Genomic DNA, 15413 nt, shown 5'->3' on the forward strand with positions numbered 1-15413 from the left:
CTTTGGGATGTGTTGTCTTCTTCAATTTGGTGTATCTAGCAAATGAGAAAGCTTCCCTATTTATAGGTATGAGATGAACCTATTGATGTCATTAGTGACTCAAGCAAGCACTTGACAATTTTCCAAAGACAAGGAAGATGTTTTCTTCCTCAAAACAAGGGAAGTGTTTTCTTCCTCAAAACAAGGGAAGTGTTTTCTTCCCTAAAATAAGGGGATGGACCCAACAAATCTCCCACTTGAAGACTAATTTTAATTTGTCTTCACACTTTGATCGATGCAAAGAGCTCTTTCCTAGTTTCATACTTGATGTGCCAACCGAAGCCGAGCATAGCTTCGCTTGTCTATCGTCACCGCCTTTGTCAAAGATGTCCGCCGGATTCGACTCCCCGCGATCTTCTCAAGCACTAGCGCTCCATCTTCCAAAGTCGATCTAATGAAACGGTACCGGAGTTGTATGTGCTTCGTTCGAGCATGGTAGACCGGGTTCTTTGCCAAATGAATGGCACTTTGGCTATCACAATATAGCACACTTCCTCGTGGTCCCGATCCATTCCCGCGAGTAAAAGATTGTAGCCACATCATTTCCTTTGTGGCCTCCGTCACAAAGAACGTACTCGGCCTCACAACTAGAGAGAGCTACTATCTTTGCAACTTGGAAACCCAAGAGATTGAGTACCTCCGAAGGTGTAAACATACCCGGATGTGCTCTTTCTGCTATCAATATCACCACCGTTGTCAGCATCAACATACCCTTGCAATCCTGTTTTTGATTTTCGGAAATACAGAGCTGAACTCGAGCTGCCTTTCGTATATCCGAATATCCACTACGCACCTCCCAAGTGTTGCTTTCCGGATTGCTCATAAATCGGTGACAACTCCCATCGTACGTGCAATGTCCGGCCTTGTACATATCATTGCATACATAAGACTACCGATTGCGACGATACAAGGTATCTTGTCCATCCGCGTCTTCTCATCCTCGGTTGTCGGCGCCCGTTCCTTTGACAACCGAAAGTGTCCGACATGAGTGCCGATCGGCTTGGCATCATGCATGTTGAATCTTTTGATAACTTTCGTCACATATTCTTCTTGTGAGAGTTTGATGCCCTCCTTGCTTCGGTCGATTCTCATCCCAAGGATTTGCTTTGCAGCTCCCAAATCCTTCATTGCAAACTCTTCCGATAACCCTTTTTTCAACCGATCAATCTCCTGTAGGTTTGCTCCTACGATTAGCATGTCGTCGACATAGAGTAGCAGTATCATGTACGAGTCTTCAAATTTTTGAAGTAACGACAGTTGATCCGCTCGCACCTTGAAAAATCAGCTTTCTTCATAAAGCTGTCAAACTTTAAATACCACTGTCTTGGAGCCTGTTTTAGTCCGTACAGACTCTTTTGAAGTTTGCACACCAGATTCTCCTTTCCTTTGACTTTGAATCCCTCCGGCTGTCGCATGTAGATTTCCTCGTCTAGATCACCGTGAAGAAATGCAGTTTTCACGTCCATCTGTTGCAGATGTAGATTTTCTTTCTACCAGTCCAAGAACAGTTCTGATAGTCACCATCTTGACTACGGGAGAGAAGATCTCCGTATAGTCGATGCCTTCTTTCTGTTGAAATCCCTTTGCAACCAACTTGCTTTATAACGCTTGCTTCCATTGGGTTCTTCCTTTATCCGATAAACCCATTTGTTTTTCAATGCCTTCTTATCTTTTGGCAACTCGGCTAACTCCCATGTATGATTTGCCGATAGTGAATCCATCTCATCTTTCATTGCCTGCTCCCACTTGGTCGATTCATCGACTTGCATTGCTTCTTCATAACATTTCGGCTCCCTCATCGCCGAGTAGAATGTAGTTGAGGGATGGAGAGTACCTGTGAATCGGCTTCCTGATCCTGGATGATCTACGCAGTTCTGTGATTGGCGTCTGCATATTTGTTTCAGAATCAGCACTTTCATCAACACCTTCTCGGATTGTTTGTTCCTCTGCCTCGATTGTACTTGGCTGCGGCTCAGGTGTCGGGAAGTCTCTCAAATCGACTATTTCCGATTCCTTGTCCTGACATTCTGAATTTTTTTGCAACTTGTCTTTGTACAGTACCTCTTCGTTGAAGACAACATTCCTGCTTCGGATGATCTTCCGATTTTGTTCATCCCAAAATCGGTAACCAAGCTCGGTGTCACCATAGCCAATAAAGTAACACTTCTTTGATTTTGGATCAAGCTTGCTTCTAGCCGTATCATCATTATGAACATATGATAAGCAGCCGAACACTTTCAGAAATGAAAGATTTACCTTCTGCCACTCCGGACTTCTTCTCCGGAATTACCGAAATCCAAAGGAACCGACGGTCCTCGGTTAATTAAGAAGGTCGCGGTATTGACCCCCCCCCCCCCCGCATCCGCCCTGGAATGTCTTGGGCATCCGTCAGTGTATTCTCATACTCCGAGCACGCTCGTTCAACGTTCGGTTCATTCTTTCGGCTACTCCATTTTGTTGCGGCGTTCCAGGAATAGTCTTCATCATCTTGATCCCATTATCGGCACAGTACCGTTTGAAATCACCATCAGTGTATTCTCCGCCGTTGTCGGACCTTAAACACTTCAACTTGAGGTTTGTTTCATTCTCAACCATGGCTTTCCATCTTTTGAATACACTAAACACATCGGATTTATTTTTCATAAAGTAAACCCACACCTTCCTGGTTGAATCATCAATGAAGGTCACGTAGTAGTGTGATCCTCCAAGAGAGAACAGGTGGTAGGTCCCCACACGTCCGTGTGCACCAATTCCAGCTTTTCGACCTTCAACTCCCCGCCGCATTTGAGAAGCTTACTCGCTTTTGTTTTCCGAGAATGCGGCTCTCACACGTATGAAGGTCCACCGTCTTCAGCCTCCGGAATTAAGCCATTTGTCACCAACAACTTCATCCCTTTCGGGCTGATATGTCACCGACAATGCCACAAATCTGTCATCTTTGTGTTGTCAACCACAGCAACGATATCACGGCTTGCCTAGTCGTCATGTAGAGAGTGCCAATCTTCTTTCCTCGGCCAACTACCATAGCACCTTTCGCCACCTTCCAAGACCCATTACCAAAATTGAGATCATATCCCTCATCATCAAGCTGACCTACTGAGATCAGGTTTCGCATCAGCTTTGGAACATGTCTAACTTTTGTAATCTTCCACGAGGATCCATTTGACATCTTCAAATTAATGTCTCCCGTGCCAACAACGTCTAGCGGCCTCTCCATCGGCTAAATAAACTTTGCCGAGATTCCCACCACGTAGTTTGTCATTATATCATGATGTGGGGTGGTATGAAAGGACGCTCCGAGTCAAGCACCCAAGAGTCTATCGGGCTGTCAACCGAAGCAACAACGCATCGCCAATGTCTTCCGTAGCAGCGTTGATTCCAGCCCCCTGCTGTCCTCCTTCTTTGGCGCCCGTGCAGCTTTTTCTTGAAGTGACACCAGTTTTCCACGGTTCCAACACTCATGTGTTCGTCCCGGTCCTGATCGACCCCTGCCATTCCTTGACTTCGACCGCCCCTATTTCGGTTGTAGTTTACGTCAAAATTTCGCTTCGTTTTCAACATTAAAAGCGAACTCGTCGATGCCTCTCCGAGAATCCGTCCCGCGCACCTCCTCGCAAGGATACGATCCCTAACATCGTTGAACTTTTAGTTTGTTATCGCCGACGAATTACTAACCGCTGCTCTCATTGGTTCCCAGCTATTTGGTAGGGATGCCAACAAAATTAGAGCTTGCACTTCATCATCGAAATCAATTTTTACCGATGACAATTGATTTACAATGGTATTGAATTCATTTACGTGTGCGCAAAGAACATGGCATTTTCCATCATCTTTAGATGAAATAGTTTCTTCATGAGAAATACCTTATTATTTGCCGAAGGTTTCTCATACATATCAGACAATACCTTCATCATATCTGCGGTGGTCTTTTCCTTTGCCACGTTGTGAGCAACGTTCTTTGACAGCGTCAGCCGAATGACTCCCAGAACTTGTCTGTCGAGGAGATCCCAATCTGCTTGCTTCATCTCCTCTGGTTTTGGACTCAGAGGTTCATGAAGTTTTCTGCCATATAAATAATCTTCAATTTGCATTCTCCAGAATGCAAAATCGTACCATCGAATTTACCGATGCCGTGCGTCGTACCATCTTCGCCTCCCATCGTTTCTAAATCACAACACAACTTTGTTGCTCGATACCAATTGTTAGATTTAAAATCCCAAATCCGACTTTTGTAAGCGATTAAAGGGAAAGATTGGAGGGTCACAGCCGGACCACTTAAATACCAATCTCCTTAGACGAAAGGAACCTACTTACGCCGTGATGTAAGCGAAGAATAAATAACACACACAGATTTATAGTGGTTCACCCTCAATGTGAGAGCTACGTCCACGTTCTTCTTTCGAGCATCTTATTAAAGAAGAAATATTACAAGTGTTTACAACACTCAACCTCACAACCCCAATCCCAATGACACTCAAGAATTTTACCACACAAAATTCTCTCAAAGACCTTCTCTTACTTGGGCCTTTCACTAAGAGTATTTCTCTTAGATTTTTTTCTCTTTGGGATGTGTTGTCTTCTTCAATTTGGTGTATCTAGCAAATGAGAAAGCTTCCCTATTTATAGGTATGAGATGAACCTATTGATGTCATTAGTGACTAAGCAAGCACTTGACAATTTTCCAAAGACAAGGAAGATGTTTTCTTCCTCAAAACAAGGGAAGTGTTTTCTTCCTCAAAACAAGGGAAGTGTTTTCTTCCCTAAAATAAGGGGATGGACCCAACATATGTGTTAAGAAAATCTACTAATATCTATAAGATATTTCACTGTGAATCATATTACTATTGTATTATCAATTTGAGGTTATTGTAGGAACTAATAAACTTTATTTGAATCCGTCTTTGTTTGTAGAGGAAAGCTGAGCCTGAGAGGTAGGGGCATCTGTGGAGCTGGCAGCACCAGGGCCAGGATTGGGGTGTTGATGTTGTCCCTCTTTTCCATAGCCTCCTTTCTTATTATAATCCTCCAAATCTTTATATTGTGTGTATGGACTTGTACCCACTGGCAATCCTTCTAATTTCCCTTCCTTATCTGTTTTCTTCTCCATCTTCTTTTCTTACTTCCACTTCCTTCTTAATTACTTTCCGCTCAACTATGCAAAATAATTAACTTTGTTTTATTTATTCTTTGGGCATGTTCTTTGTACTTTCTATATAAATGTTTCTATTTTTGGTGTTGCGATGACAAGTGTTATGGGCGTGTTGGTTCTCTTGAATGAGGTGTAAGCTATTCCTCAAAGCTAGGCGACCTCCACGTTTGACCAATTCAGGACATCTTGATCTTGATTGAAGAGTAATACTATTTCCGATTTTGGTCAATTTTGAGAAATTGAAGATCAGAACATTCATTCAATTAAAGAAAATGTATATAAAAGAATTATAAATGAAACTCTTCGTCCATTTAATTTTCTTTGGGTATGTTGCTTTTGTTGTTGTTGTTATTATTGTTATAAAGATAAGATTGATCGAGGTTTTTCAAGACAAAAATAAATTGTGATTTTTTTCTTTTGGCTCTGTGACGCTCCTTTCTTAATTGGTTAAGAATGACAGTTTTTATGTCCTTATCATAGAAATATCTTAGAATCATATATTTTAATTAGCAATGGTTATACAATATGCCAAAAGGATATTTAAATTCTGTACTCAATCAGAGATCGCCCTACACGAATTTTTGACTTTTGTAGTGACTTTAGGCACTACAAAAAGTCCAACTTCTTATAGTGAAATTGTCTAGGATGTTTATTTAAATAAGTTCGAACTCAAAGACATGGTTTTTATTTATACTCTCTCCGTCCATTTCTATTTGTCCATGTTTGACTTCACAACATTTAAGGAGCAATAATAAAATGATAATTTTATTATATTACCCTAATTATTATAAATCATCTAAATAATTGAAATCAATCAAACATGTTTTAAGAGCTGTGCACCACTAACAATTTATTGAAGTTTCCAATCCAATATTTAGTAATAAGGGTAAAATAGGTATGAAATAGTAAATTATTTCTTGACTTTTCAAGCTGAACAAGTAAAAATGGACATATTTTTTAGTATAGAGTAAAATACGTATGAAATAGTAAATTATCTCTTGGCTTTTCAAGCTGAACAAGTAAAAATGGACATATATTTTTAGTATATTGGATAAGTAAAAATGAACGGAGGGAGTAAAATAAGTCGTGGTTGAATGAGTTGTTTAAAATAAAAAAGGACATATGCACATCCAAGAGAAAATAATTATGGATATCCTAAGTAGGCTCCCCGTGAAGTCTCTTTTACGATTCAAGTTTGTTTCCGAGTCTTGGAAGACATTAATATCTGAAACTTGCTTTAAGATTAAGCATCTCAATCATGCCAAGAACCAAAACAAAAATTGCTTATTCAACAAAACCGCGAAAAGGATGGTGAATATTCCTTCTACTACTCTTCTTCTTTATCTTCCCGTCGAATAGTTAAGGATTTACAGATATCACCGTGTCTATCAGGGTTTTACCGTGTCCATTCTTGTTATGATGGGTTGTTTTTAATTGAGATTTACTCTGGCCCTGGGAGGTTTTCGTTGTTGCTATGGAATCCACCTACAAGAGAGTCAATTGTATTTCCAAAGGAGAACTTTATTAACGATGCTACTTATGGATTGGGATATGACTCAACTAGTGATGACTATAAGGTCTTTAAGGTTCCCAAGGAGGATGGTGAAGCACCTAATGAAATTTTCGCTCTAAAAAGTTGTTCCTGGAGAAACCTGGATATTAACTGTTGTCAATAGTCCGATGGTATGGACTGTTTGGCATTTGTCCAAGGAGCATTTCATTGGATTGGTTTTTGTGGAATGATATATTGCGTTGCTATTTTTTCGTGTGATATTTCAAATGAGGTGTACAGAGAAGTACCACTGTCAAAGGAAATGGTCTTGACGTTTGGCATGAGAGACCAATGTGTAACAGAGTTGGGAGGAATGCTCAGTATACATTATTTATATAGCAACGAGAATATCTCTTTTCATTTATGGATAATGAAAGAGTATGGTGTAAAAGAATCTTGAACTAAACTATTTACCATCAGAGATACCAGAATTCCGTTAATCATATGAATCATTCCAAAGTATATATTTTCAAACGGTGAAGTTCTACTCAGCTGCAAAAGAAAAACTGAATTTAGAACATCTAAAGGACCATATGGAATAAGTGATTGTTGAATAATATAGATGAAGTGTATATTAAGAGTATATGACTGCATATTCATGTATACAGTCACAGAAGTTAGTTTCTGTGACAGTTGTTAGTTAGTTAGGAAATTTGTTTGTTGGTTGAGGTTTATCAGCTGAGTGGTTAAGCCTATTCCCTCCAGCTTATCAACTTAAGGAAGTAGTATATATATAGATGATTCATCATTGTATTGATCAAGCTTAATCATAATGAATAGATGAATTACTCTCTTCTTCAATTTCTCATACTTCGACTGTTTCTTCTTCTTCTTTCTCAATCTGTCTATTTCTTCAAATTTCATCAAGAACATATATGAATCTTTACTAATTTCATGGTATCAGAGCAGTTACTCTTGAATCAAGAGTTTTTTAATTCGATCTGCTAAATTCTTCTTCCAAGATTCACTAGATTCTGCCAAAAATGAATTCTATATAATCGCATTCTTTCTGTCAAAATTCGTTGATCAATTCATTATTGTGGTTACAATGACGAACACTGGCAACAATACTTCGAATACAGCAGAAAATCTTGTTAATAGAGGAGTTACACAACCCTCAGGAGTTACAAATAGAAAAAGTGGACAGTCATGTGTTTCTGTACAACCAGTAGAACACAATCATCCTCTCTACTTGCACTCAAATGATGTAAGTGGAATTTCCCTCATTTATCTGCAGTTAACTGGTACAGAAAATTATTCTTTACGGCTTAGATCAATGAGACTTGCACTATTAGGTCGAAACAAATTTGGTCTAGTTGATGGAACTTGTAAGAAAGAAAATTATCATGCAGAATTAGGGGAACAATGGGAGAGGGTGAATGCAATTGTGTTGTCTTGGATTATGAATGCAGTGTCTATTAGTCTTCTTAGTGGGGTTGTGTATGTGTTGCAGGCTGTGCGTCCACCAAACAGTATATGAAGGGACCTAGTTGTATACCAGTTCCCTTATGTGGTGCAGTAAGAGAGTCAACACAAGATTTTACCGTGGAAAATTTCTTGCTCAAGGGATTAAAAACCACGACCTACCCCAGTAGGATTTTTTTATTTATTATTAAACAGGCTTTTCTATTAATCAAAAACTGAGCATTACAAATCCAGGCAGTTGTAGACCAACTTGCCTCCAAATATAAGTTTGAAACTATACTAGGAATCTAATATCAACAGATTACATCAGAAAGGAAGAACAAACAACTAATCTAGGGATAACAATTGAGAGTAATCAAAACAGCCTGCTAGTTAGCTAACTTCCTTCCTTTGATATGAATATGCATAGCAATCTCTCTGTACATCTTCTCAGTCTCCATTCTTGCACCTTGGCATCTCATGGAGTTTCTCAGGTGCCATATGCAATATATCATCATAGCAAAGGTGTAGCAGGTAACTGAGTCCCTGCCATTTTTCCTTTTTGCCAATCTGTTTATCCAGTCAACTTCTTCCTGCCATGAGCCTATTCTTCTTGTATGACCCAGCCACTTGAAAAGTATTCCCCAAATGGTTCTGGTGTGTGAGCAGGTGAAGAAAAAGTGATCAAAGGTCTCCTCATCTCTAGCACAAAATATACAGTCCTTAGGTATATCAATGCCAAACTTCTGTAGTCTATCAACTGTAGCTAGTCTTCTCTGGATGGCTAACCACAAGTTGAACTTATGTCTAGGATGGATTCGAGCTTGCAAGCTGATACTCTTACGTGGTGCTTTAGGATAGGTAGGCATCATACTGATGTAGGTTTTTTTAATCAAGAATTGTCCATTTTGCATCATGCTGGATAGTCTTTGCTGTAATGTACCATGGATAGAGTTCAAAGTCATCAAATATTCTCTGCTGGCTAAGATTTTCCTTAACTACCCAAGCTGCAGTCTTGCGTATGTCCATGTGCTCCATATCCCTTTGCTTAATATAGTAATAATGGACCCATCTAATCCAGAGAGAGTCTTTTTTCATTGATATAGCCCAAAGCTGCTTCAGGATGGCTGCCTTGTTCCATAATCCCAAGTTCATAATATTTAACCCTTCTGCTGCTTGTGGTTGACAGAAATGATATCTAAATTAACAACGAAATAGCGACGGATTTTTAAATCGGTCGCTATATTTTGGCTCGAAAATTACGCGCCTTTATTTTAGCTACTAAAATTACGACAAATCATGGGCGGCAAAATTTATTACGTATTAGCGACGTAATGTAGCGACGGATTATGTCCGTCGTTAAATAATATGTATGTCACCATATCACCGTTAAAATTTCTTTTAAAATGGTAAAATTTGTTAAGCGACGAATGAATCCGTCGGTAAATAAAATTTAGTTTTATTTTTATAAACGAAATAAAATGAAATAGACCCCACTAACACCTCAAACTGCACTAATTTTCTCTTTCTCTTCAAACCCTTGAAAATATTCTCTTTCTCTTCAAACCCACCGGAAAATTGCTTCAAACCCACCGGAAAATTCGACGCCTTTCTCATACTCTCACTCGTTTATTTCTCATTTACCATGGTGATTTACTTTGTTTATCTCTCTCTCTCTCTTTCTTGCTTTTCTATATCGTTAAAAAAAAGTAAATATCATCGATCTTCCATTTTTTCTTTGTATTTTTGGTCATGCTCGCTTATACACCTTTTCTAGTGGGTATATATCAATAATAATCATGAATATCAAAAAAAAACCCTAAATTCTTTTCTTTTGCTATTTTGTTCAATGCTCTCTTCTTTTATGACATTTAACAATGTTGTTTCATCAAAGAAGAACATAAATTTTGGTTTTGTTGCCCCTTGTGTGTGTCTCTGTGTTGGAAGAGGAGAAATTTTGCACTTGTTTTATTTTTGGTTTCTTAAATATAGTTTAGTTTCTCCGTTTAGCATCGAAAAAGTTTTGTGGGTCTACTTTTTTTTTTTTTTCTTCAAAAATCATCCTTGCCCTCCTTCTCGCTTTATGTTGAGTTGAAATCGTTAATTTTTGTGTGTACTTTGTTTTAATCTCCTTTATGAAAATAAGTTATAAAGTTGTGATCTTTGCATTCTTGAAATTATGGGGAATTTAATTGGGAAGTTAGTGTGAAAATAGTGGGTTTTTATTACTATGACATTTAACAACTATTTATGACCCCATTTATCTCAATTTACTTGAACATTAATCTTTAGAATGTAATAAACTAATAATTAACTAGTAGATGTATGTATAGCTCTTGTGGAAAGTATAGAGAAAAAATTGTTTTATTTTGGGTTTGGGTATCTATTTTTCTTTTCTTTTGCTATTTTGTTCAATGCTATTTTCCTCTTTTTATGACATTTAACAATGTTTATCTGTTAAAGAACATAAATTTTTAGTTTTCCAAGAAAATACGAAGGATTTGATTTATATTCATTCTTGTGGATTTAGGAAAGAAGGAAAGAGTTGTTTCATCAAATTCTTCAAAAAGCTCCGAAAGGTTTGTTAGGATTATTGCTATACCCCTCAAGGTGTTTTTTAATCAAAGTTTTATGAAAATAAGTTATAAGAAGTTGTGCTCTTATGCATTTTGAAATTATTTTGAATTTAATTATTTAAGTATAGTGTGAAAATAGTGGGTTTTTAAACTATTGGAACCGTGACAAGGCAAGAACTATTCCAAATTAAATCTCAATTTACTTGTTAATGTGCACATTAATCTAAGTAGAATGTTAAACTAATAATCAACTAGTAGATTATGTATCTACGCCTTTTTGCCTATTAACCTCTCTAAAATGAACATAACTAAGTTTATAGCCACTTTGGGAAGTATAATGTGACTTGTGATTTCTTTTACCTCACCAAATGTTTGAATTAGTGAAAAATTGTACGGTTTGAGGTATCTATTTCTTCTTTTCTTTTGCTATTTTGTTCAATGCTATTTTCTTTTTTATGACATTTAACGAGTAGGTTGTTTAATTACCTTTAAAGAACGTAAATTTTTATTTCCGTGTCATTAATTGATTCCCTCCCGAAATTATCGAAGGATTTGATTTATATTCATTCTTGAGTAGGATTATAGTATCTATACCGCTTGTTTTAATGTTGGTAATCTTTCTTGTCTTTACTAATTTTTTCCTTTGTTGATTAAGAAAGTTTGTTATTATTGCTATTTAATTTCACCGTTAGTATTCCATAGGATTATAGTTTTTTTCTACAATAGTTCCAAAATAGGATTATAGTATCTATACCGCTTGTTTTAATGTTGGTAAAGTTTTCTTGTCTTTATAATTTTTTCCTTGGTTGATTAAGAAAGTTTATTAATATGGTCTTAAACTTCATAGCCAACACACTTTCTTTTTGCAATTAAAAAAAATGGTCTTAAACTCAACTTGTTTTCCTTTGGATGGCATTCTGATTGTCTTACTTATTTACAGAAAGTAACTCTAAGTTTCTTGTTTATTTTAACATTAAATAGGATTATGGATAATCTAGAGCGTGGTTGGATGTACGATAGGTTGGATGGTCGAGGGGGTATTAATTCTAGTTTCATAACTGGTGTTAATAAGTTTCTTGAGTTCTCATGTTCTCAGAGAAACCGCATGAGTGGTGACGATGTCAAATGTCCGTGTAAAAAATGTCACAATATTAAATTCATGGATGTTGAAACCGTTAAATTGCACCTTCAATCGTTTGGATTTGTTGAGAACTATTTTGTTTGGAAGTATCAAGGGGAAAAAGAAGTGACCGGTGAGATGTATAGTGATTTACATGGTGGTACTCAACCTGAATTGGGATATGATAATCCATATCGCCAAATGGTTTTAGATGCAGCTGGACCGAACTTTGGCCAGGGTTCGAGTAATACTGAACCTGAGTCATCTCATCACTGTGAACCTTTGGTGGAGGAGGAATCTAATCCTTCAATGGAGGAGGAGCCTAATCTTGAGTCCCAGAGGTTTTATGATTTGCTACAAGCTGCTGATGCAAAATTGTATCCTGGTTCTTCCCTCTCTCAACTCGCAGTAGTTTCTAGGATGTTAAATATTAAAAGTGAGAATACTTTGTCACGGAGGGGTTATAATCAAATTATGCAACTATTGAAAGAGGCTTTACCTCGAAGATAACATAGTGCTTGATAGTTATTATCAGACCAAGAAGCTAGTGCGTAGCTTGGGTTTGCCTATTGAAAAGATTGATTGTTGTAATTCAGGATGTATGTTGTATTGGGGTGATGATGAGGACCTAACTTCTTGTAAGTTTTGTGGCTATGAGAGGTATAAACGTCGTGTTGGTTCTCGTAAGAGGAAATTGGTCCCTTACAAGAAAATGTATTATTTCCCTTTGATTCCTAGATTGCGGAGATTATATGCGTCTAATGCTACAGCTGCCGACATGAGATGGCATCACGAGCATATACAAGAGGAGGGGGTAATGCGTCATCCATCAGACTCTGAGGCTTGGAAGCACTTCAATGAAACTCATTCCTTTTTTGCTGCTGAACCAAGGAATGTGAGGTTGGGGTTATGTACGGATGGTTTCCAACCATTTGCTCAGACGGGGAGAAAATACTCTTCGTGGCCTGTAATTGTCACTCCATATAATTTGCCTCCAGGGATGTGTATGAAGGAGGCATACATGTTCTTAACTGCCATTGTACCGGGGCCACACAATCCTAAACTAAAAATTGATGTTTATCTGCAACCTCTAATAAAGGAATTGACTTTGTTATGGGAGACAGGTGTAGAAGCATTTGACATCTCAAAAAAGCAAAACTTTCAATTAAGGGCAGCTTTGATGTGGACAATCAATGACTTTCCAGCATATTCTATGTTATCAGGATGGAGTACAGGTGGCAACTTAGCATGTCCTTATTGTATGGAGGAAACACAATCATTCAGATTAAAACATGGTGGGAAAACAACTTGGTTTGACAGTCATAGAATGTTTCTTGATCAAAATCATCCATTTAGGAGAGATCGTAAAAACTTTCTTAAAGGTCATACTGTTACAAGGCCACCACCTACCGTTAGAACAGGAGAAGAAATTTTGAATCAAATTTGTGAGTTGGGGATAAGAAAAGTAACTCGAGTTAGATGCACAAGAAGTTAATAAGAGGATATGTAATTCATGCGGATGGAAAAAACGAAGCATCTTTTTGGGATTTGCCTTATTGGAGTTCTAACTTGATACGACATAATCTTGATGTCATGCATATTGAGAAGAATGTCTTTGATAATGTGTTTAACACTGTTCTTAATGTTGTTGGCAAAACCAAAGACAATCCGAAAGCACGTCTAGATATTGCAAAATACTGCGATCGACCGCACTTAGCAAGGAATCCTAATCGAAGCTATCCCAAAGCTGCATATACAATAGAAAAGAATGAAAAAGCTGTCTTGTTCGATTGGTTGGAAGGTGTGAAGTTTCCAGATAGGTATGCTTCGAACTTGAGTCGATGCTTGGACACGGACAAATTTAAGTTATTTGGCATGAAAAGTCATGATTGTCATGTGTTCATGCAACGACTATTGCCAATTGCCTTTCGTGAGCTACTTCCTAGTAATGTGTGGGTGCACTTACAGAGTTGAGTTTGTTTTTTAAAGATCTTACTTCAACTGTTCTTCGAGTGGTGGACTTGGAGAGATTAGAGGTACACATCCCACAGATCTTGTGTAAGTTAGAACGCATATTCCCCCCGGGTTTCTTTAACTCAATGGAACATTTACCCGTGCACCTCCATATGAAGCCATATGAAGCACGGATTGCCTTTGAGAGGTAAATATAAAATATATATACTTTAATGGATGTACCCTTTTGAGAGGTACCTTCGAACTCTTAAAAACATGATTGGGAACAAAGCTAGTGTTGAGGGTTCCATTTGTGAAGCATACTTGATGGCAGAGTCAACACAATTGTTTTCTCATTATTTTGAACCTCATGTTATCTCACGTCATCAAAATGTGGCCCGTAACAATGATGGTGGTGTTGTAGAAGATATTGAAGGAAATGTTTCAATATTCACTCATCCATGCAAACTATCGGGAGAAGAAAAAAGAGAGATTTGTCCCTTGAAGAAATCAAGGTCGCCCAAACTTATATTTTACTAAATACTAAAGAGGTTGAGCCATTTGTGAGGTAACATTATAAAGTTATACTTATTTAAAATAAAGAATATATCCATATATTATGAGTTTCTATTTAACTTACTTTATTGCAATGAAGCATGTATGTGCAACGTTTGCAAGAAGAGTTCCCGAATCTATCTCAAGATCAAATAGATGAGAGTCTTGAAACATATTTTTCTATATGGTTCAAGGAATATGTAAGCCTCCATCAATCATTATCTTTTAAACTATGATCGCTTAAAATGGCTTGTGAAATTTGACTAAGTCTTATAATTTTCTTAAAATAGGTTCGATCCAATCATATTGAGAACAAATACTTGCGTAGTCTTGCTCATGGACCATTAATAAGAGCATATGCTTATCCAATGTGTTTTGTTAATGGATACAAATTTCACACATTACGTCGCGGTAGTGCTAGATCAACAATGAACAGTGGAGTTTGTATCTCGGATCCAAATGTTGGAGATTACTATGGACGGATACAAGAGATTATACAAGTGGAATACCGTGAAGCACCTTTAAAGCAAACTACATTATTCAAGTGTGAATGGTTTGATCCAACTATGAATGTTGGTGTTAAGGAGCATAATCAGTACAAATTGGTCGATGTTAACCATCGTCGTCGGTTTAACAAATATGAACCTTTTATTCTTGCAATGCAAGCAACTCAGGTGTGTTATGTGTCTTATCCTAGCATAAAAAAGGACAAGGATGATTGGTTAGCTGTATTGAAAGTCAAACCTCGAAATGTTATTGAATTACCTGATGAGGAAGTGATCACAACTCCGGAAGTGGAACTAAATCTTCCATTCCAAGTTGAAGAAGTTGAAGTCCATGAGATAGATATGAATATGATCATTGATGAAGTTATACTCTTGCATGATCCAAATGGGGAAGCAATTGAAATGGATGAACCAATTGATGATGGATTGTTTCCAGAGCATCGTGAATCCGAAGAAGAGCATCAAGACTCTGAAGAAGAATCTACAGAAGATGAGTATGAAATCGAGGAGGATGATGAGGAGGAGTTCGAAGAAGAAATAGATACTGACTAGTGTGTTG

At 37.6% G+C, this 15413-nt stretch overlaps 3 protein-coding genes across 3 annotated transcripts; 2 read left to right on the plus strand and 1 right to left on the minus strand.

Moving 5' to 3' along the window:
- Positions 1-8533: 8533 nt before the first annotated feature.
- Positions 8534-9016, minus strand: LOC132043877 (uncharacterized). Its single transcript, XM_059434330.1, has one exon. It carries the CDS (start codon positions 9014-9016, stop codon positions 8534-8536), a length of 483 nt encoding a protein of 160 aa, XP_059290313.1.
- Positions 9017-11624: 2608 nt separating this feature from the next.
- Positions 11625-12953, plus strand: LOC132043886 (uncharacterized). Its single transcript, XM_059434340.1, has one exon. The coding sequence runs from the start codon at positions 11706-11708 to the stop codon at positions 12348-12350; it is 645 nt and encodes a 214-aa protein (XP_059290323.1). The 5' UTR covers positions 11625-11705; the 3' UTR covers positions 12351-12953.
- Positions 12954-14447: 1494 nt separating this feature from the next.
- Positions 14448-15406, plus strand: LOC132043878 (uncharacterized). Its single transcript, XM_059434331.1, has 2 exons — positions 14448-14548; positions 14639-15406. The coding sequence occupies exons 1-2, from the start codon at positions 14450-14452 to the stop codon at positions 15404-15406; spliced, it is 867 nt and encodes a 288-aa protein (XP_059290314.1). The 5' UTR covers positions 14448-14449.
- The last annotated feature ends 7 nt before the right edge of the window (positions 15407-15413 follow it).

Source organism: Lycium ferocissimum, unplaced genomic scaffold, assembly GCF_029784015.1.
Source record: "Lycium ferocissimum isolate CSIRO_LF1 unplaced genomic scaffold, AGI_CSIRO_Lferr_CH_V1 ctg298, whole genome shotgun sequence".
In the NCBI taxonomy this organism is placed as follows: Eukaryota; Viridiplantae; Streptophyta; class Magnoliopsida; order Solanales; family Solanaceae; genus Lycium; species Lycium ferocissimum.